The sequence below is a fragment of the Gopherus evgoodei genome, chromosome 1, assembly GCF_007399415.2.
Source record: "Gopherus evgoodei ecotype Sinaloan lineage chromosome 1, rGopEvg1_v1.p, whole genome shotgun sequence".
In the NCBI taxonomy this organism is placed as follows: domain Eukaryota; kingdom Metazoa; phylum Chordata; order Testudines; family Testudinidae; genus Gopherus; species Gopherus evgoodei.
In genome coordinates, this window is record NC_044322.1 from 122,127,176 (window position 1) to 122,149,389 (window position 22,214).

Sequence of the window (22,214 nt, forward strand, 5' to 3'; positions counted from 1 at the left end):
ATGGGTAGGGCTTCCTTCCATAGGGTTAGGGTTCTAAGTTTTGGGCACTTGGAGTTACGGTTAGGGTTCCTGTGGGTAGGGATTCCTATCCTAGGGTTAGGGTTCTTAAGGGTAGGGCATTTGGATCTAGGATTAGGGTTCCTATGGGTATGGCGCCCCGCCCTAGGATTAGAGTTCCTATCTGTAGGACTTCCCACTCTATGGTTAGGTTTCCTAAGTGTAGGGCACTTGGATCTAGGTTTACTGTTCCTATGGTTAGGGCTTCCGGACCTAGGGATAGGCTTCATAAGGGTAGGCAATTGGAGCTAGGGTTAGGGTTCCTGTGGGTACAGCTTCCCGCCCTAGGGTTAGGGTTCCTAAGCATAGGGCACTTTGAGCTAGGGTTAGGGATCCTATGGGTAGGGCTTCCCACCCTAGAGTTATGGTTTCTAAGGAAGGGCACTTGGAGTTATGATTAGGGTTCCTATGGGTAGGGCTTCCTGCCCTAGGGTTTGGTTTCCAATGGGTAGGGCACTCTTCCCTAGGGTTATGGTTACAACGGTAGGGCCCCTGGAGCTAGGGTTAGAGTTCCTATAGGTAGGGCAGCTCGAGGTAGAGGTAGAGGTAAAATTCCTATGGACAGGGCGCCCCATCCTAGGACTAGGGTTCCTATGGATTGGTCACTTGGAGGTAGGGTTACGGTTCCCATGAGTAGGGCTTTCCGCCCTAGGGTTAGTGTTCCTATGAGTATGGCACTTGCAGTTCCTGTAAGTAGGGTTTCTCGCCCTAGGGTGAGAGTTCCTAAGGGTAGGGCATTTGGAGCTAGGGTTAGACTTCTATGGGTAGGGCTCTTGGAGCTAGGTTTAGGGTTCCTATGGGTAGATCTTCCCGCCCTAGTGTTAGTGTTCTTAAGGGTAGGGCACTTGGAGCTAGGTTTAGGGTTCCTATGGGTAGATCTTCCCACCCTAGTGTTAGTGTTCTTAAGGGTAGGGCACTTGGAGCTAGGTTTAAGGTTCCTATGGGTAGGCCTTCCCGCCCTAGGGTTAGGGTTCCTAAGGGTAGGGCACTTGAAGCTAGGGTTAGGGTTCCTATGGGCAGGGCACTTGCAATAGGATTAAGGTTTCTATAGGTAGAGCTTACCACCATAGGGTTAGGGTTCCTATGGGTAGGGCACTTGGAGCTAGAGTTAGAGTTCTTATGGGTAGGGCACTGGGAGCTAGGATTAGGGTTCCTATTGGAAGGACTTCCCTCCCTAGTGTTAGGGTTATTAAGGGTAGTGCACTTGGACCTAGGGGTAGCATTCCTGATGGTATAGCACTTGAAAGTAGGTTTAGGGTTCCTATGGATAGGACTTCCCATGCTAGGGTTAGTGTTCCTAAGGCTACAGCACTTGAAGCTTGGGTTAGGGTTCCTACAGGTAGGCCTTCCCGCCCAAGGGTTAGGATTCCTAAGGGTAGGTCACTTGGACCTAGGGGTAGGATTCCTCACGCAGTGTACTTGGAGCTATGTTTAGGCTTCCTATTTGTAGGACTTCCCATGCTATGGTTAATGTTCCTAAGGTTAGAGCACTTGAAGCTAGAGTTAGAGTTCCTATGGGTAGTGCTTCTCACCCTAGGATAAGGTTTTCTAAGGGATGGGCACTTGGATTTAGGGTTAGGGTTCCTATGAGTAAGACTTCCCGCCCTAGGGTTAGGGTTTCTATGGGTAGGGCACTTGGAGCTAGGGTTAGGTTTCCTATCTGTAGGGCTCCCCGCCCTGGGGTTAGGATTTCTATTGGTAGAGCACTTGGAGTTAAGGTTAGGGTTGCTCTTGGTAGGGCATCCCGCCCTAGGGTTAGAGTTCCTATGGGTATGGCACTTCGAGATAGGGTAGGGTTGCTATGTGTATGGCACTTGGAGCTAGGGTTAGGCTTCCTTGGGTAGGGCTTCTCCCCCTAGGGCTATGATTCCTTAGGGTTGAGCACTTGGATCTAGGATTAGAGTTTGTATGGGTAGGACTTCCAGCACTAGGGATAGGTTTCCTAAGTGTAGGGCACTTGGAGCAAGTGTTAGGGTTCCTTAGAGTATGGCACTTCGAGCCAGGGTTAAGGTTCCTATGGGTAAGGCTTCCCCCCTATGGTTAGGGTTCCTAAGGGTAGGGCACTTGGAGCAAGGTTTAGGTTTGCTATGGGTAGGGCCCCCCGTCCTTCTGTTAGGGTTCCTGTGGGCAGGGCACTTGGAGCTAGGGTTAGAGTTTCTATAGGTAGGGCTTCCCACCCTCGGGTTAGGCTTCGTAAGGGCAGGGCACTTGGAACTAGGGTTAGGGTTCCTATGGGTAGGGTTCTTGGAGCTCAAGTTAGGGTTCCTTCAGTAGGGCTTTACACCTTAGTGTTAGGGTTTCAAGGGTAAGGCACTTAGAGCAAGGGTTAGGGTTTCTATGAGTAGGGTGCCCCACTCTAGCGTTAGGATTCCTATGGATATTGCACTTGGAGCTAGTGTTAGGGTTTCTATGGGTAGGGCATTTGGAGCTAGGAATAGGATTCCTATGGGTACGGCTTCCCGTCCTAGGATTAGGGTTCCTATGGGTAGAGCACTTTGAGCTAGGGTTAGGGTTCCTACGGTTAGAGCTTCCTGCCCTAGGGTTAGGTTTCCTATGGGTTGAGAACTTGGAGTAACATTTAGGGTTCCTATGGGTAGGGCTTCCTGCCCCAGGGTTAGATTTCCTAAGGGTAGCACACTTGGAGCTAGGGTGAAGGTTCCTATGGCTAGGGCTCTTCAAGCTCGAGTTAGGGTTCCTATTGGTAGGGCTTCCCACCTTAATGTTAGAGTTTCTAAGGGTAAGGCACTTGGAGCAAGATTTAGGGTTTCTATGGGTAGGGCGCCCCACCCTAGCGTTAGGATTCCTATGGGTAGGGCACTTAGAACTAGAGTTAGGATTCCTATGGTTAGAGCTTCCTGCCCTAGGGTTAGGGTTTCTTTGGGTTGAGAACTTGGAGTAAGGGTAGTTTTCCTGTGAGTAAGGCTTCCTACCCGCCCTAGGGTTAGGGTTTCTATGGGTTGAGAACTTGGAGAAAGGGTAGTTTTCCTATGGGTAGGGTTTCCTACCCTAGGGTTAGATTTCCTTGGAGCTATTCTTAGGGTTCCTATGGATATGACTTCCCGCCGTAGGGTTAGGGTCCCTATGGGTATGGCACTCCAAGCCAGGTTTAAGGTTCCTATGGGTAGTGCTTCCCCCCATGGTTAAGGTTCCTAAGGGTAGAGCATTTGAAACTAGGGTTAGGGTTCCTAATGGCTGGGCTCTTGGATCTAGGGTTAGAGTTCATATGGTTAGGACTTCCCGCCCTCGGGTAAGGTTTCCTAAGGGTACGGCACTTGGAACTAGGGTTAGGGTTCCTATGGGTAGGACTTCCCATTCTAGGGTTAGTGTTCCTAAGGTTATAGCACTTGAAGCTAGAGTTAGGGTTCCTATGGGTAGGGCTTCCCGCCCTAGGGTAAGGGTTCCTAAGGGTAGGACACATGGATGTGGAGTTAGAGTTCCTATGAGTAGAACTTCCCACCCTAGTGTTAAGGGTTCCTAAGGGTAGGGCACTTGCATTTATGGCTAGGTTTTCTATGAGGTTAGGGTTCCTATGGGTAGGACTTCTCATTCTAGGGTTAGTGTTCCTAAGGTTATAGCACTTGGAGCTATTCTTAGGGTTCCTATGGGTACAGCCTCTCGCCCTAGGTTTAGGGTTCCTTTGGGTAGGACTCCCCATTCTAGGGTTAGGGTTCCTATTGGTAGGGCACTTTATGCTAGGGTTAGGGTTCCTATGGATAGGGCACTTCAAGTGAAGCTTAGGGTTCCTGTGGGTAGGGCTTCCCACCCTAGAGTTAGGGTTCCTAAGGGTAGGGCACCTGAAGCTAGGGTTAGGGTTCCTATTGGTAGGACTTCCTGCCCTAGGGTTAGGATTCCTATTGGTAGGGCATTTGTTACTAGAGTTAGGGTTTGTAAGCGTAGGGCACTTTGAGCTAGCGTTAGAATTTTAAGGGTAGGCCACTTTGAACTAGAGTTGGGGATTCTATGAGTAGGACACTTAGAGCTAGAATTAGGGTTCCTAAGGGTTGGGCACTTTGATTTAGGGTTAATGTTGCTATGGGTTGGGCGCCCCGCTGTACATTAAGGTTTCCTATGGGTAGGGCACTTTGAGCTAGGGTTAGGATTCCTATTGGTAGAGTTTATCTTCCTAGGGTTAGGGTTACTAAGCATAGGGCACTTGGTGCTACAGTCATATTTCCTATGAGTAGGAATTCCCCCCTTAGGGTTAGAGTTCCTGTGGGTATGGCATTTGGAGCCAAGGTTAGGGTTCCTATGCGTAGGGCACCCCATCCTATGGTTTGGGTTTCTAAGCCTAGGGCACTCGCTGCTAGGGTTAGGTTTCTTAAGGATAGGGCACTTGGAGCTAGAGTTAGGGTACCTATGGGTAGGGCGCCCCACCCTAGGGTTAGCGTTCCTATTGTAGAACACATGGAACTAGGGTTACGGTTCCTAAGGGTAGAGAATGAGGAGCTAGGGTTACGGTTCCCATGGGTAGGGCTCTCCGCCCTTGTGTTAGCATTCCTATAGGTAGGGCACTTGGAGAGAGTGTTAGGGTTTGTATGGGTAGGGCTTCCCTCCCTAGGGTTAGGGTTCCTAAGGGTATGGCACTTGGATCTAGAGTAAGGGTTCTTATAGGTAGGGCTTCCAGCCTTAGAGTTAGGGTTCATATCTGTAGTGCACTCGGAGCTAGAGTTAGGGTTCCTATGGGTAGGGCTTCCCTCCCTAGGGTTAGGGTTCCTATAGGTAGCGCTTTCCCCCCTAGGGTTAGGGTTCCTATGGGTAGGGCACTTGGAGCTAGGGTTAGCGTTCCTGTGGGTCGGGCACTTGAAGCCAGGGTGAAGGTCCCTATGGGTAGGGCTTCCATCCCTAGGGTGAGGGCTCCTAAATGTAGGGCACTTGGAACTCGGGTTAGGGTTCCTATGCTTTGTGTTTCGTGCCCTCGGGTTAGCGTTGCTATGGGTAGGGAACTTTAAGTTTGGGTTAGGCTTCGTATCTGTAGGGCTTCCCGCCCTAGGGTTAGAGTTCCTAGTGGTAGGGCACTTGGAGGTAGGGTTAGAGTTGCTATATGTAGGGCACATTGAACCATGGTTAGGATTCCTAAGGGTAGGGCTTCCCACCCTAGGGTTAGGGTTCCTAAGGGTAGGTCACTTGGAACTATGGTTATGGTTCCTATGAGTACGCCTTCATTCTCTAGGCTTACAGTTCCTAAGTGTAGGGCACTTCAAACTAGGATTAGGGTTCCTATGAGTAGGGCTTCTCACCCTAGGGTTAGGGTTCCTAAGGATAGGCAATTTAGAGCAAGGGTTATGGTTCCTATGCGTTGGGCACTTGTAGGTAGTGTTTGGGTTCCTATGGGTAGGTCTTCCTGACCTTGGGTTCGCTTTGCAAAGGGTAGGGCGCTTGGAGCTAGGGTTAGGGTTCCTATGGGTAAGGCTTCCTGCCCTAGGGTTACGGTTCCTATGGGTGGTCCACTTGGAGCTAGGGTTAGGGTTCCTATAGCAAGAGCTTCCCTCCCTAGGTTTAGGGTTCCTATGAGTAGGTCTTCCCTCCCTAAGGGAAGGGTTCCTAAGGATAGGGCCGTTGGAGCTATGGTTAGGGTTCCTATGGGTAGGGCACTTGGAGTTAGCATTAGGGCTCCTATGTGTAGGGCTTCCCGCCCTAGGCTTAGGGTTCCTAAGGGTAGAGCACTTGGAGCTAGGCTGAGGGTTTCTATGGGTAGGGCTTCCTGCTCTAGGGTTACGGTTCCTAAGGTTTGGAGACTTGGAGCTAGGGTTAGGCTTCCTAAGAGTAAGACTTCCCTCCCTAGGGTTAGGGTTCCTATGGGTACGGCTTCCATCTCTAGGATTAGGGTTCCTAAGGGTAGGGCACTGGAAATAGGGTTAGGGTTCCTATGAGTTGGTCTTTCCACCATAGGATTAGGGTTTCTAAGGGTAGGTCACTTGGAGCTTGGGTTACGGTTCCTATGGTTAGGGCACTTGTAGCTAGGGTTCGGGTTCCTACGGGTAGGGCTTCCAGCCCTAGGGTTCAGGTTTCAAAGTGTAGGGCACTTGGATCTAGGGTTAGGGTTCCTATGGGTAGCGCTTCCCACCCTAGGGTCAGAGTTGCTAAGGGTAGGGCACTTGGAGCTAGGGTTATGGGTCCTATGGGTAGAGCACTTTGAGCTAGGGTTTGGTTTCCAATGAATATGGCATGTGGAGCTAGGGTTAGGGTTCCCATTAGTTGGGTACTTGGGGCTAGGGTTAGAGTTCCTATGCGTAAGACTTCCTGCCTTAGGCTTAGATTTCCTATGGGTAGAGATCTTGGAACTAGAGTTAGAGTTCCTATGGGTAAGGCTTCCTGCCCTAGGGTTAGGGTTCCTAACGGTAGGGCACTTGGAGTTAGGGTTATGTTACCTATGGATAGCACACTTGGAGCTAGGGTTGGCGTTCCTATGGATAGGGCTTCCCGCCCTAGTGTTAGGGTTCCTAATAGTAGGTCACTTGGAACTAAGGTTAAGTTTCCTATGCATAGGGCTTCATGCCCTACTGTTAGGGTTCCTATGGGTAGGGAACTTGGAGCTTGGGTTTGGGTTCCTATGGGTAAGGCTTCCCTCCCTAGGATTAAAGTTCCTAATGGTAGGGCACTTGGAGCTAATGTTAGGATTGCTATGGTTAGGGTACTTCGATCCACGGTTAGGGTCTCTATGGGTAGGGCTTCCGGCCCTAGGGTTAGGGATTCTAAGAGTAGGGCACTTGGAGCTAGGGTTAGAGTTCTTATGGGTAGGACTTCCCCCACTAGGGTTAGTGTTCCTAAAGGTAGGGTACTTGGAGCTAGGGTTAGGGTTCCTATGGGTAGGACTTCCCACCCTGGGGTTAAGGTTCATATGGGTAAGGTACTTGGAGCTAGGCTTAGGATTCCTATGGGTAAAGCTTCCCACCCTAGATTTAGTGTTCCTAAGGGTAGGGCACTTGGAGCTAGAGATCCGGTTCCTATAGACTGAGCACTTAGATCTTGGGATATGGTTCCTATGGGTAGGGCTTCCTTCTCTAGCATTAGAATTCCTAAGGGTAGAGCACTTCAAGCTAGGGTTATGGTTTCTTTGGGTAGAGCACTTGTAGCTAGGGTTCGGGTTCCTATGTGTTGGTCTTCCTGCTCTAGGGTTCGAGTTCTAAAGGGTAGAGCACTTCGAGCTAATGTTTGGGTCCCTATGGTACGGCTTCCTGCCATAGGATTAGGGTTCCTATGGGTAATGCAGTTGGAGCTATGGTTAGGGTTTCTATGGCTAGGGCTTCCCACCCTAGGTTAAGAGTTCCTAAGGGTGGGTCACTTGGAACTAGTGTTAGGGTTCCTATGGAAAGGGCACTTGGAGCCAGGTTTAGGGTGCCTATGGGTAGGGCTATTGTTAAGGTTCTTAATGTAGGGCACCTGGAGCTAGGTTAGGGTTCTTATAGGTAGGACTTCCCGCCCTAGGGTTAGGTTTCCTATGAGTAGGGCATTTGGAGCTAGGGTTAGGGTTCCTATGGGTAGGGCACTTGGAGCTAGGATTAGAGTTCCTGTGGGTATGGCTTCCCGCCCTATAATCAGGGTTCCTATGGGTAGGGCACTTTGAGCTAGGTTTAGGGTTTCTATGGGTAGGGCTGCCTGTCCTATGATTAGGGTTCCTAAGAGTAGTTGACCTGGAGCTAGAGTTATGGTTCCTGTGGTTAGGACTTCTCTCCCGAGGGTTTTGGTTCCTATGGGTAGGGCATCCTTCTCTAGAGTTAGAGTTCCTAAGGGTAGGGCACTTGGAACTAGGGTCAGGGTTCCTATGGGTAGGGCTTCCCGCCTTAGTGTTATGTTTCCTAATGGTAGGGCACTTGTATTTATGGTTAGTGTTGCCATGGGTAGGGCTCTTTTAGCTAGGTTTCGGGTTCCTATGGATAGGGCTTTCCGCCCTAGGCTTAGGGTTCCTAAGCTTAGGAGACTTGGAGCTAGGATTAGGGTTCCTATTAGTAGGACTTCTTGCCCTACTGTTAGGGTTCCTATGGGTAGGGTTTCCTTCTCTAGGGTTACTTTTCCTAAGGGTCTGGCACTTGAAGCTTGGGTTACGTTTCCTGTGGGTAGAGGACTTGTCACTAGGGTTAGGGTTTCTATGGGGAGTGCTTCCTCCCATAGGGTTTGGGTTCCAAAGGGTAGGGCACTTGGATCTAGGGTTACGGTTCCTATCGGTAGTGCACTTGGAGCTACGGTTAGGGTTCCTATGGGTAGGGCACTTGGAGCTAGGATTAGAGTTCCTGTGGGTATGGCTTCCCGCCCTATAATCAGGGTTCCTATGGGTAGGGCACTTTGAGCTAGGTTTAGGGTTTCTATGGGTAGGGCTGCCTGTCCTATGGTTAGGGTTCCTAAGAGTAGTTGACCTGGAGCTAGAGTTATGGTTCCTGTGGTTAGGACTTCTCTCCCGAGGGTTTTGGTTCCTATGGGTAGGGCATCCTTCTCTAGAGTTAGAGTTCCTAAGGGTAGGGCACTTGGAACTAGGGTCAGGGTTCCTATGGGTAGGGCTTCCCGCCTTAGTGTTATGTTTCCTAATGGTAGGGCACTTGTATTTATGGTTAGTGTTGCCATGGGTAGGGCTCTTTTAGCTAGGTTTCGGGTTCCTATGGATAGGGCTTTCCGCCCTAGGCTTAGGGTTCCTAAGCTTAGGAGACTTGGAGCTAGGATTAGGGTTCCTATTAGTAGGACTTCTTGCCCTACTGTTAGGGTTCCTATGGGTAGGGTTTCCTTCTCTAGGGTTACTTTTCCTAAGGGTCTGGCACTTGAAGCTTGGGTTACGTTTCCTGTGGGTAGAGGACTTGTCACTAGGGTTAGGGTTTCTATGGGGAGTGCTTCCTCCCATAGGGTTTGGGTTCCAAAGGGTAGGGCACTTGGATCTAGGGTTACGGTTCCTATCGGTAGTGCACTTGGAGCTACGGTTAGGGTTGCTATGGGTAGGGCTTCCTGCCCTAGGGTTAGAGTTCCTAAGGGTAGGGTACTTGAAGCTAGAGTTACGGTTCCTATGGTTAGGGCACTTGGAACTAGGGTTAGGGTTCCTACTTGTAGGGGTTCCAGCCCAAGGTTTAGGGTTCCTATGGGTATGTCACTTGGAGCTAGGGTTAGGGTTCGTACGGATTGGGCTTCCTGCCCTGTGGTTAGGGTTCCCAAGGGTAGGGCATTTGGAACTGAGGTTTGGATTCCTATGGTTAGGGCACTTGGAGCCAGCATTGGGGTTCCTATGGGTAGGGCTTCCCGCCCTAGTGTTAGGGTTCCTAGTGGTAGGGTTCCCAAGGGTAGGGCTTCCCTCCCTAGTCTTAGGGTTCCTAAGGTAGGCCACTTGGAGCTAGATTAGGGTTCTTATAGGTAGGGCTTCCAGCCTTAGAGTTAGGGTTCATATCAGTCGTGCACTCGGAGCTAGGTTTAGGGTTCCTATAGATAGGGCTTCTTGCCATAGGGTTAGGGTTCCTAAGGGTTGGGCACTTGAAGCTAGAGTTACGGTTCCTATGGTAAGGCACTTGGAACTAGGGTTATGGTTCCTATAGGCAGGTCTTCCTTCTCTAGGGTTAGGCTTCCTAAGGGTAGGGCACTTGGAACTAGGGTTAGGGTTCCTACAGGTTGGGCTTCCTGGCCTATGGTTAAGGTTCGTATGGATATGGCACTTGGACTAGGGTTAGGGTTCCTATAGGTAGGGCTTCCTGCCTATGAGTTAGGGTTCCTAAGGGTAGGGCACTTGGACTAGGGTTAGGGTTCCTAGGGGTAGGTCTTCTCACCCTAAGATTAGGGTTCCTAAGTGTAGAGCACTTTGAGCTGGGGTTGGGATTCCTATGGGTAGGGCACTTGGAGCTAGGGTTAGGGTTCCTTTAAGCAGGGCACTTGGAACTAGGATTATGGTTCCTATAGGTAGCGCTTCCCACCCTAGGGTTAGGGTTCCTAAGTTTATGGCATTAGGAGCTAGGTTTAGGGTTCCTATTGGTAGGTCATCCCTCCCTAGGTTTAGGGTTCCTAAGGGTAGTGCACATGGAGCTAGTGTTTGGGTTCTTATGGGTTGGGCTTTCCGCCCTATATTTAGGCTTTCTAAGGGTAGGGCACGTGGCGCTACAGTTAGAGTTCCTGTGGTTATGGCTTCCCCGCCCTTGGGTTAGGATTCCTATGGGTAGGATTCTTATGAGCTTTGTTTAGTGTTCCTATGGATAGGGCTTTCCGACCTAGCATTATTGTTCCTATGGATAGGGCTCCCCACCCTAGGCCTAGGGTTCCTATGGTAGGACATTTGGAGATAGGGTTAACGTTCCTATATGTAGGTCACTTGGAGCTTGGGTTAGGGTTCCTATGGGTAGTGCTTCCCGTCCTAGGGTTAGCGTTCCTATGAGTAGGTCTTCCTGTCCTAGGTTTAAGTTTCCTATGGGTAGGGCACTTGGAGCTAGGGTTAGGTTTCCTATGTATAGGGCACTTGTAGCTAGGGTTAGGCTTCCTATGGGTAGGGATTCCCTGCCCTAGTGTTAGGGTTCCTAATGGTAGGACTTGGAGCTAGAGTTAGATTTCCTAGGGGTGGGGCACCTGGAGCTAGGGTTAGTGTTCCTATGGGTAGGATTTCCCACCCTAAGGTAAGGGTTCCTAAGGGTAGGGCATTTGGATCTAGGATTAGGGTTCCTAAGGGTAGGACTTCCCGACCCAGATTTAGTGTTCCTAAGGGTAGGGCACTAGGAGCTACGGTTAGGGTTCCTATCGGTAGGGCTTCCCGCCCTAGGGTTAGGGTTCCTAAGGGCATAGGCGGCATGGTTGTATAATTTTTGCTGGTTCTCGAAATGGTAGTGCTCCCCCACCCCCGCTCCTGCCCTTTAAACCGATATCAAATGAAGCTACAATGCGTCGACACCAGAAGATTACAAGGGTCAATTAAAAGTGGAAAGTCAGGAGCAGCACTTGTCTGCTTTAATACGTGGTATTATATTTTGTTGCACCTGTTGTGACAAAATGGGAATGTTCTTAATGTTTTCTCTGAATACTGTGTGTGTCTCAGTTTCCCCTGCACGGTGCCAACTGAAGGTGTTGAGGACAAGGAGATCATGTGGCTTTTTTGTCCAGAAGAGACACAAAGGCTAGAGGAGGGAGTGTCAGTTTGGAGCTGGCTGGGCAAATGGTGAAAGGCCCAGAACTTGAATCTAGGCTCCCCACCCTCCAATATGGACCTGACTGAGTGGTCCCGTTTTCTGTACCTGCAAGCTCTGTTTTAGACTGTGATCCTTTTGTCTAATAAACCTTCTGTTTTACCGGCTGGCTGAGAGTCACATCTGACTGCAGAGTTGGGGTGCAGGGACCTCTGGTTGCCCCAGGACCTGCCTGGGCACACTCACTGCGGAAAGCGCACAGTGTGGAATGGCATGCTCGATGCTCCGAGGTCAGACCCAGGAAGGTGTAAGCTTCTTGCCCTGGAGACATTATGCTCAGAGAGAGGAGGCTCCCCCAGAGTCCTGACTGGCTTTGTATGGAGTAGTTCCAAAGCATCCCAGCATCCTCTTCCACACCATGTGCTTCCCAGAAGTCCGCACAGGCACTGACACTCTCTCCTCTGCCCTTTGTCTCTTTTGGCATTAGGAGGCCACCTGATCTCTTTGCTCTCCAACACCTTCAGTTGGCACCTTGCAGGAGAGCGGCCCAGGCCATCAGTTGCCCGGAGACAGGGTTTCGGCCATTCTCTGTGCAGACAGCATCACACTGGCACTCTGGGGCTCTACAACAATCACATACCCTTATCCCACCATCTAGATCATTGAGAAATGCATAGGGGAAACTGAGGCACCCACACAGTATTCAGAGAAAACATTAAGAACATTCCCACTTTGTAACATCTGTATACTTTCTGTATACCAGACAGCCCACTCGCCTCCCCTGTGATGGGTACCGGGGCGGGGGTTGCCATCACGTGTGGCCTCACCTGCTGCTGCCCCTCACCATAGCCTCATTGGAGATGGGGGATGGGACTGCCCCTTGCCCGGAGTGGGGACTGCAGTGTGGTGGCTGGGGTGGGGGGTAGAGTGTCACAACATTCACCCAAGCCCCAGCTGCTCAGGTCTAGGAAGCTCCCTTCCTCCATCTCCCCTATGGTGGGTGGGTGCTGGAGAGCGGGAGGTGGGGGTAACTGCCAGCACATGTGGCTTCCTTCCTCCCCTGCTGCAGCATCCCCTGCTCACCCTTGTCTCACTGGGGATGGGGCTGCCCCTTGCCCAACATTGGGCAGGAGTGGGGGCTGCAGGGGGAGGGGGTGGATCACAGGGTCAAACCTCACCAAAGCCCCAGCAGCTGCTCAGGTGAGTGAGGTCCACCCCAGATGTCCATCTTCTGGCTGGAAGTCCCCTTGGTGTCTCCTCCATGTGGGTGCCGGGGGCGGGGGAGAGAGGTCCCAAGCACATGTGTGCCTCCCCCACCGCCTCCTCTTGCCCTCTTCCCCTCCCCCGGTGCTCCAAGAGACTGCCGGCGACTGATCTCTATAACCTTAGGCAGAAGCAGCACAAGCAAGGGAGAAAGGCACTGGCTGTTTTCTTTCAGGCAAGGAAGCTCTGAGGTGGGGGAAGGCCCGCTCCAGGCAGGGCCAGGGGAGAAACCCAGCTCCAAATATTGGTGAAGCACAGCCCTCAGCCCTGAATATTCCTGGTGCTCGAGCACCTTGAGCCCATATAACCTGCCGCCCCTGCCTGTGGAACATAGTGATCATTGAAGGCTGTGGTAAGAGAGAGAGAGAGAGGGAAAGAGAGAGAGACACACACACACAGTGTCCCTGTTAGCAAAGAACAACTTTGTGAGTCAAGACAGAGAATATGGACTGGCTGTGGGTTCATGGGGGAATCAGTGCAAAGCGTTGCTGTGATGTGTTGCTGAGCAGGGACATATTTGTGTTCTGAACAAGCAGAAGCTGTATCAGGGTAGGAAGTCCAATATCCTGAAAAAGAGAATCATAGTAGTTGAGCCATAGTAGCAGGGCCGCCCGGGGGGGGGGGGGGGGCAAGTGGGGCAATTTGCCTCAGCCCCACAGGGGCCCCATGAGAATATAGTATTCTATAGTATTGCAACTTTTTTTTTTATGGAAGGGCCCCTGAAATTGCTTTTCCCCAGGCCTCCTAAATCCTCTGAGTGGCCCTGCATAGTAGTTGAATTACAGGTGCATGGATTACTGTGGCCACATCTGTCTCTGATAGGATCAGGCATGACCTTCGAGAAGTGGAAGCTTTTTGCCTCCATGATTATATGGGTATCTAGGTATCTCCAAGGCCTAAGAGCCAGTGCTTTCAGTGGCTGTTTGGAAGATAAAAATTCTTCAGAGCACTCCCTTCTTTCCATCAGCATCACCTCAGGCTTATCTGGGTTCAGCTTCAGCAAAGTATTCTTTATCCTGATGCTGATCTCACAGGCACATTTTAGAGCCCTGACAGATAGCATTATTTACCCTTTGACATAAAGGAGATGTAGAGCTGTGTGGTGTAAACGTTCTGCTAGTACTTCAGCTTGCTAGCTCTCCCGGTGGTTTTATAGATATTAAATATGATGTGAAAGAGGATTGGATCCTTGTGAATCACTTTAGTCCATAACAAACACTACAAATCAAGTGCCGTCAGTCTTTTATGAAGAAAAGAGTAAAGTTAGGTAAACATAATCCTTAGACATTGCTGTATCGATATCAAAAAGAGTACTGTATGTGGGCAGTAATTTTACTGTGAGGCTTAGGTTTTGTCACCCCACTGATATTTCAAATGCTGCATGCTGCTGCAAAACATTACTCTTCTTTTTGTAGGTAACGTTACCTGAAATTGGACCAGCTAGTAAGCTTAGGGGAGTCTAATGACTCACTAGAGTTTGGCAGAAAACAGCATGCCTATTATACTGACAGTTAAGCTCAAAACAAGGGGAGAGGGTGTCACACTCACACTCCCAGGACAGGCATGGCACTGGAGATGTCAGGATCTTTCAAGGTAAGTGTCCCACAGCGCAGCAATGGACGGTGTGATGAAGGTAAGTTTTCCTGAGGCATGATGAAATGCAATGCGGTGAACCACTGGCCAGGAGGTCCAGGTGAAGAACCTTTACAGGAGGTACAAGCTTGTGAGTGCATTCCTGAGCACATGGCACCTTCCCCTTTTAAGGTCCCGCTCCTCATGGTCTGTGACTAGAGATGACTTGGCCACATCTGGTTGGTCACACACCACCTCGGACAGTGTCCATGCATTGGGTGTGTGAGCGCTGCCTAATTAGAGTCCCAGACACCTTGTCAGCCTGGGAGCTCTTCTGATCTTCCAGCTGTTCAAGCAGCCCATTCATCCCACAAGCATTCCAAGAGGGAGGGGGAAGGGGAAAACCACTTCAAAGGTATTCAAAGAGGGAGAGGAGACAAAAGAAGGTGGAAACTGTAACAGACCTTTTGAGCATACAGGTTATACACAGCATAGACATACAGAGCATATAGATCACTGCTGCTCCTACAACACTCCACCCCTGGATATATGATCAATACGTAGTTGTTGTCATTGTATGGCACAGGTGATCTGTTGCAAGCAAATCAAACAATCATAACCAGGTGAATATAACTAAAACCATTACAGTTGACTGAACACCAGATATAATATAAACACAAATGCAAACAATCACAATTATAATAATTGGGAATACAATAAAACCATCAGCATTACAATAATTGGGTACATTAACAAACAAAATGAGGCCCAAGTTTGATGCTGCAATAGCCATCAAACAATAAAAGTTAACCCCAACCTTTAAATACACACAACTAATAAGATTTGTAGGAGTACCAGAGTTGTCATGCAAGGTAAAACAGATTTGGAAGATACACAGTAACAGAGAACCTGATGAAATTGCTGATACTTAACCTGTACAACAAAATGTTAGTTTATGGGGGCCCATGAGCTACGCTTCAGGGCTTGGGGAGGTAGAACCAGGGTGCATAGAGGAAAGTGGAATTAACAATACAAGAAAATGTAACTAACAATACAAATGTATCAAAAATCCACAACAAAATTATTATTAGAGAACCTAACAAAAAATAAATTGCAGAGACTGCAATTTTGCAGAGACTACAATTGTATTTGTCCATAGCCCAGACCCTGGGAATCTGATTTTTCCATTCATCTGTCTCTAGAACCTCCACAGCTGCCACCCCCAACATAGAGTGGGTTAGCACTCCAGAGACCCCTCCTTGTAGATCTTCCCCACAATCCCCTGCGGGGACCTGCCACATGCAATGATTGGCACAATCTACCACCAAACGGAGCTCTCTGAGCTGATCAATCCCCAGAATAACTTTGCCTGCCATCCACGAATGAACCCAGGAGAGGTTAGCCACCAAATCTACCAACTCCCACCTAGCTGCTGACAACAATGTTCCTCTCTCCTCCTGACCCCCATAAGCAGCCAGCACAGCTGGCCAAACTTGAACACATTCAGGGGAAAAAACGGTAAAAGCGAAACTGCTGCACCAGTATCCACCAGTGCCACACAGAGGGTACCTATCATTCCTACCCTGATTTGGACTACTAGATGTCCCCCCGATCAGGGGACAGGGTGGCTACCGATCGCCACCTGTCCTCCAGGCATCTGTCCTCCTGTGGGCTCCCCTAAGGCACTTGAGCTAGCCAATCCAAGCCGGCTGGTGCTGCTTCTCACAGGGTCAGGATGCCCCTCTGCTCCCCTGCAGGATGAGGTATCCCCAACTGCACACACCAGGGCATCAGTTCCCTAGTGGGTTTCCCAGGCCAATTGTCCATGTCCTCCCTCTGTTCCAGCAAAACCCGCCAGAGGTTATTTCGCAGGCAGGACTGCCCCCTGCAGTTTCCAGACTGAGGATCTGGTTTCCCAGGGTTTCTGCGACCACCTTAGAAGCCTTGCCCACCGGTGGTTGTGGCACAGGCAGGGCGATGAGAGCAGCCTGCCGGACTGCGTCCAGCCAGACTTCCACATCCGCGAGTTCCCTGGGTCTCCACCTCCCAATCGCCTGCTATACATGGACTGGGAGACCCTGGGCGATCAGCCTAAGTTCCTCCAGAGGCAGGGCTATTTGAGCTATGGTCAGGGGTACCTGCCCTCCCACTGTGGGAGCCACACCCCAGCCACACAAACATGCCAGGAGAATCAGTCTCTCTACGAACCAGGTGGGGTCTTCCCCAGGCACAGCAGCTGCTGAGACAAACTCTGCCAACAATACACGCGGCCCCCATAGCAGACGCCATCCCCACCAACATATCAAAGATACTATTGTGTGTGGCATGACTGGCTTGCTGCCAAGATGCCCCTGTTAAAACTCCTCCCAACTCGGACGCGGCTTTTAACACCCGTCGGGTCTCACCTAGGTTCAGTCTCTGATCCCAACACAGGGTCACCATATCCCGGACCCACCCACTGAACCCACAGTGCGAGGGGCCACCCAGGCTTTTTGTAAAAGCAGAGTCCTGTGGCACCTTATAGACTAAAACGTATTGGAGCACGAGCTTTCGTGGGTGAATACCCACTTCGTCGGATGCATGTAGTGGAAATTTCCAGGGGCAGGTATATATATGCAAGCAAGTAGCAGGCTAGAGATAATGAGGTTAGTTCAATCAAGGAGGATGGGGCCCTCTTCTAGTAGCTGAGGTGTGAAAACCAAGGGAGGAGAAACTGGTTTTGTAGTTGGCAAACCATTCACAGTCTTTGTTTAATACTGAGCTGATGGTGTCAAATTTGCAGATTTTTGCTAACTCTGTTGTTTACTCAGGAGTCAACTTGGTCTCTGCCACAGTGTGCCCAGTACTTGGGTTGCCCTGCCTCCTGCAGGCACAGGCCCATAGTTTCAGACCACCCTCTGGACTGCCAGTCTGGGCCATCCTGGGTCTGGATCTGGGGGATCCGGATCACACCAGATATCCCCATCCCAATCGCCGTATGGTCCCTTGTCCCCCTTGGCTTTCACCCCAACGGCAGCGACCCCAGGCTGAATAAACCCCCCAGACCCTGTTTTCCTGGGTGGACCCCTCCAGGACTAGCTCAGAGCAGCATTCTCTACTTCCATCCGATCCCACTCCTCCTCTGCTGTCACGATCTGTACTGCAGCTGCAGAGAGGGAAGACGCCTGGGCACTAGCAGTCAGAGCCTGCGCCTTCCACATATCCCGTTCCTTCTCCAGCTCATTACATTGGTCCTTGAGTGGCAAGCTGACTCTTTGCTGCCTGCCATTGCCAGCCTGTGTGCCACAGCAGCCAGGCGACTGCACGATCCAGTCCTGCCTTATTGGGACCATATATACGCACATATTTATCCAACATGAGCTCTAGTTCAGGAATTGTACTCCCAGGTGGAACCGCCCCTGGCATCCAGGGGTCTGCCCCTTTCTTTTGGAGCCATTCTAACAACACCCCAGGCGGTGGCGGAGCTCCCCAAGTGGGCTGTATTCTTGCTCAGGCTGCTTCGCCTTTTTCTTCCCCTTGCTCCACAGTGGCATACTTAGCAGTGACGTCCTTTTCTCCCTGCAGTGGGTTGCTAGCCTTCCACATTTTCATGCAGGCTTGAGCTGGACCCACTCAAGAGACTACGGGGGACACCAGGGGACCCCTAATCTTGGGTCAAATCCTCCACTAAGCTGCCCACATTCTCCACCAGTAAAGTTACCCAAAATTGGGCCAGCTAGTAAGTTTAGGAAGGACTAGTGACCCACCAGAGTTTGGCAGAAAGCAGCATGTCTATTATACTGATATCTAAGCTCAAAAGAAGGTGTCACACTCACACTCTCATACTCCCAGGACAGGCATGGCACTGGAGATGTCAGGATCCTTCAAGGTAAGTGTCCCACAGCGCAGCAGTGGATGGTGTGATGAAGGTAAGTTTTCCTGAGGCACGATGAAATGCAATGCGGCGAACCACTGGCCAGGAGATCTGGGTGAAGGGCCTTTATGGGAGGCACAAGCTTGTGAGTACACTTCTGACCATATGGCCCCTTCCTCCTTTTAAGGACCTGCTCCTCATGGCCTGTGACTAGAGATGACTTGGCCATGTCTGGTTGGTCACACGCCACCTCGGACAGTATCCATGCAGTGTCCATGCATTGGGTGTGTGAACGCTGCCTAATTAGAGTCCCAGACAGCTTGTCAACCTGGGAGCTCTTCTGATCTTCCAGCTGTTCAAGCAGCCCATTCATCCCACAAGCATTCCAGGAGGAAGGGTGAGGGGGAAAGACACTTCATAGGTATTCAAAGCAGGAGAGAAGACATAAGGGGGTGGGGAGAAGTGTAACAGACCTTTTGTGCATACGGGTTATACACAGCATAGACATACAGAGCATACAGATCACTGCTGCTCCTACAACAGTTAACATTGTTTATACCTATGCTGTTTTAAAGTGTGTCTTTTGGGATGTAGTTCAAATGGTACTTTAAATTCTTCCAAGCCATCCAGGAGTTTATATTTTTAATTTTTCTGTAAAAGCCTTTGATTCCCCCCCAAAAAGTATTGCCAGTACTAGTCCAAAAATGGAAACCTTGTCTTTATTTCTCAGGCAGAGACACTTCCAAATATGAACAACACACACAAACAGCTTTCACTTCCAGTACAAGCCAGTTTGTATGGTTTCAGCATATTTTATGTCAAGATAATTCATATTATATTAAATATTAGTCTGTCCATCCAAGATACCATATTTGAAAGAATGGATTCTGAACTAAAATGGCATAGGTGAAAGTAAGCCAGTATACCCTGGTGCGCCATACCAGACCAGCTTCCCCAGACGGTAATTTAAAGGGCCTGAGGTTCCCAGCAGTGGCTGGAGCACTGAGTCCTTTAAATTGCTGCCAGAGTCCCGCTGCCAGAGCCCCTGGGTAGCAGAGGTGGCCAGGATCCCCAGGGTTCCAGTGGTGATTTAAAGGGCCCATGGCTCCACTGCGGTAGCGGTGACCAGAGCCCCGGACCCTTTAAATTACCCCTGAGCCCTGGCGCTCCCAACCACTTCTGCAGTTGATAGCTCTGGCAGTGATTTAAAGGGCCGGGGCTCCCAGCCACCACTACTGCAGCCGGAGCCCAGGGCCCTTTAAATCTCAGCTCTAAAGGTCCCGCCCCTTCTGGTTGACGTCCTGCCCCTTCCAGTTGAAGCCCCAACCCTTGCTCAGAACTCCGGCGTACTGGTAAGTCCTTTAAGTTATGTTCCCCCCTGTAAACTGGCCACTTTCTTCAAATTACAGTAACAGTTCATACAAGCCTCAATTTTCATCCAGGCTACATACATGGGGACAGAGAGAGAATTTCAAGGCTTAAGGCCTTGATCCTTTAAATTGATAACATCAGGGCAGACTGCTGCTGTTGTTGATTGATATTGACTTCAGCAAGTGAGGATGTGCATGGAAGCAACAGTTGGCCAGCAAGCTGCCAATTGCAGGACTGGGACCTAAATCCTTATTGACAATTACAGCTGGTCAAAAGAAATCAAAATTTCCTTTGACAAACAATGGTTTTTTGATTTTGTGTGAGAAATTTATCAATATTTTTCAGTTTTTTAACTGAAAAACCCAAACCCCAATTTTTCCAGGTTTAGGTATTTCCCCCTCCCCCCTTTTCAGTCTCCTTTTAGCCCTCACCTGCCACTAAAACAGGAGAAAGAAAAGGGGAATGGGGAGGGAAAGGCAGGAGAGGGGCACTGAAAAAAGAAAGATGTAGAAATTTCAGGGGCAGGGGGAGGTATTAAGAATACCAGAGGCAAATGTTTTAGACTCATAGACTCATAGACTCTAGGACTGGAAGGGACCTCGAGAGGTCATCGAGTCCAGTCCCCTGCCCTCATGGCAGGACCAAATACTGTCTAGACCATCCCTGATAGACATTTATCTAACCTACTCTTAAATATCTCCAGCGATGGAGATTCCACAACTTCCCTAGGCAATCTAGTCCAGTGTTTAACTACCCTGACAGTTAGGAACTTTTTCCTAATGTCCAACCTAAATCTCCCTTGCTGCAGTTTAAGCCCATTGCTTCTTGTTCTATCATTGGAGGCTAAGGTGAACAAGTTTTCTCCCTCCTCCTGATGACACCCTTTTAGATACCTGAAAACTGCTATCAGGTCCCCTCTCAGTCTTCTCTTTTCCAAACTAAACAAACCCAATTCCTTCAGCCTTCCTTCATAGGTCATGTTCTCAAGACCTTTAATCATTCTTGTTGCTCTTCTCTGGACCCTCTCCAATTTCTCCACATCTTTCTTGAAATGTGGTGCCCAGAACTGGACACAATACTCCAGTTGAGGCCTAACCAGCGCAGAGTAAAGCGGAAGAATGACTTCTCGTGTCTTGTTTACAACACACCTGTTAATGCATCCCAGAATCATGTTTGCTTTTTTTGCAACAGTATCACATTGTTGACTCATATTAAGCTTGTGGTCCACTATGACCCCTAGATCTCTTTCTGCCATACTCCTTCCTAGACAGTCTCTTCCCATTCTATATGTGTGAAACTGATTGTTCCTTCCTAAGTGGAGTACTTTGCATTTATCTTTATTGAACTTCATCCTTCAACTTTTGTTGGTTTTGAAATGTTTTGTGCAAAATATTTACCATCTGGCTACCCACTCTACTGAGGATTTAATTTTTCACTCAATGTTTTATGTTAACCACTATTCAGTGATCCATTGATATTATATGGGGATGATCAGTTTCCTGTAACTGCTTAGTTGGATGCTAGTCCCCTATCATGTGTGTTTCCAAAGTTTCTGCTTTTCTATTAAGAAATGATATGTATACATTTAAATGCAATTTCTGTGTGCAGGTATTACCACTGTATTGACCATGACAACATTGAGTACCATTGCAAGAAAGTCTTTACCCCGTGTCTCCTACGTCACTGCCATGGATCTGTTTGTGACTGTATGCTTTTTATTTGTCTTTGCTGCTCTGATGGAGTATGCAACCCTCAACTACTACTCAAGCTGCAAGAAGCCAAACTGTACCAAGAAGAAAAAGTCGGTAAGATGTGGTCACCTAAGATTACTAATGAAGGCATAGAGTGTAGTATGGGGAGAGAGGGAATCTCTCACACAGCCAGTCACGGCAATGGTCCCTCCATATGCTTTTGCAAAATAACACCTCAACCCACCCTGCTTAGACCCTCCCCAATTCTAGATCAACTCCAGCAAGTAGGTGGGAAAGTAGTTGCTGTAGGTGTCAATCGTGTTGCTGCCAAATGCAATACATTCCACAGCAGCAGTCCTTCCTTCTATTCTTTTCCCTGCCTTTCAGCTGTGCAGGTGAATGGAAAGGAAAGTGGCTCCCCTACTGAAAAAATATCTAGAGGTACTTAAGTAGCACAGATTCCTTGTCCAGCCCCAGTTGAAAGGATTTTTGAATAAGGCCTTAAGTAGTGAAAGTGGGGAAAGAGGGAGACAGGCCCCCTGAGCTGAGAGAATGTGGAACTGAGGGGGTGCAGCAGAGGTTTCTAGAACAGAAGGTGAGGGGTGAATGGGGGGGTTGGGGCACATCACAGGAAGAGCAGAGAATGACAAGTTGCAGTAGGGATGAATGGTGGGTGAGTACATATGTATGGAAGTGCAGAAAGTGAAGAGTGGGGCTTCAGAAAATGAATAGGGTATGTGTCTGAATGTACAGAGGCTTGAGAGAGTGAAAGGTGGATGTTTGCCTGGTTGGAGGACATGACAGAGAAAGAGTAAGTGGTGGGTATGAAGAATGTGAGCATCAGTGTTGCATGGAGATGGTGCTGAAGTGAACATGAGTGGAGGCAGAAGTGATATCCCTATGTACTGTGACAAAGTTCCTCCTCTACCTTGGTGGGTCCTGCGCTTATTAGCAGATTTGCTCACCTCACTGATCTTCTTCTCTGGTGAAACCCACAGTCTGAGTCAACTCCTCCTGTGTCTGATCAGGAGTTGGGAGGAACCCAGGCCCACTCTCTACTCTGGGTTCCAGCCCAGGGCCCTGTGGATCGCAGCTGTCTATGGTGCCTCCTGTAACAGCTGCATGACAGCTACAACTCCCTGAGCTACTTCCCCATGGCCTCCTCCAAACACCTTCTTTAGCCTCACCACAAGACCTTCCTGCTGGTGTCTGATAATGCTTGTATTCCTCAATCCTCCGGCAGTACACTCTCAGCTCCTCACACCTCTAGCTCCCAGCTCCTCACACCCAAATCTCACTGACTAACTGGGAGGCTTTTAACTAGTTTCAGGGTAC

General features: G+C 49.6%; 1 protein-coding gene across 1 annotated transcript in view; it reads left to right on the forward strand.

The window, feature by feature from the left end:
• GABRG3 (gamma-aminobutyric acid type A receptor gamma3 subunit) overlaps positions 1 to 22,214 on the forward strand; it is a 612,547-nt gene that overhangs the window by 583,117 nt on the left and 7,216 nt on the right. The window contains exon 8 of the mRNA XM_030571105.1: positions 20,797 to 20,993. Coding sequence (XP_030426965.1) covers positions 20,797 to 20,993 — 197 coding nt within the window. The remainder of the gene's footprint in view (positions 1 to 20,796; positions 20,994 to 22,214) is intronic.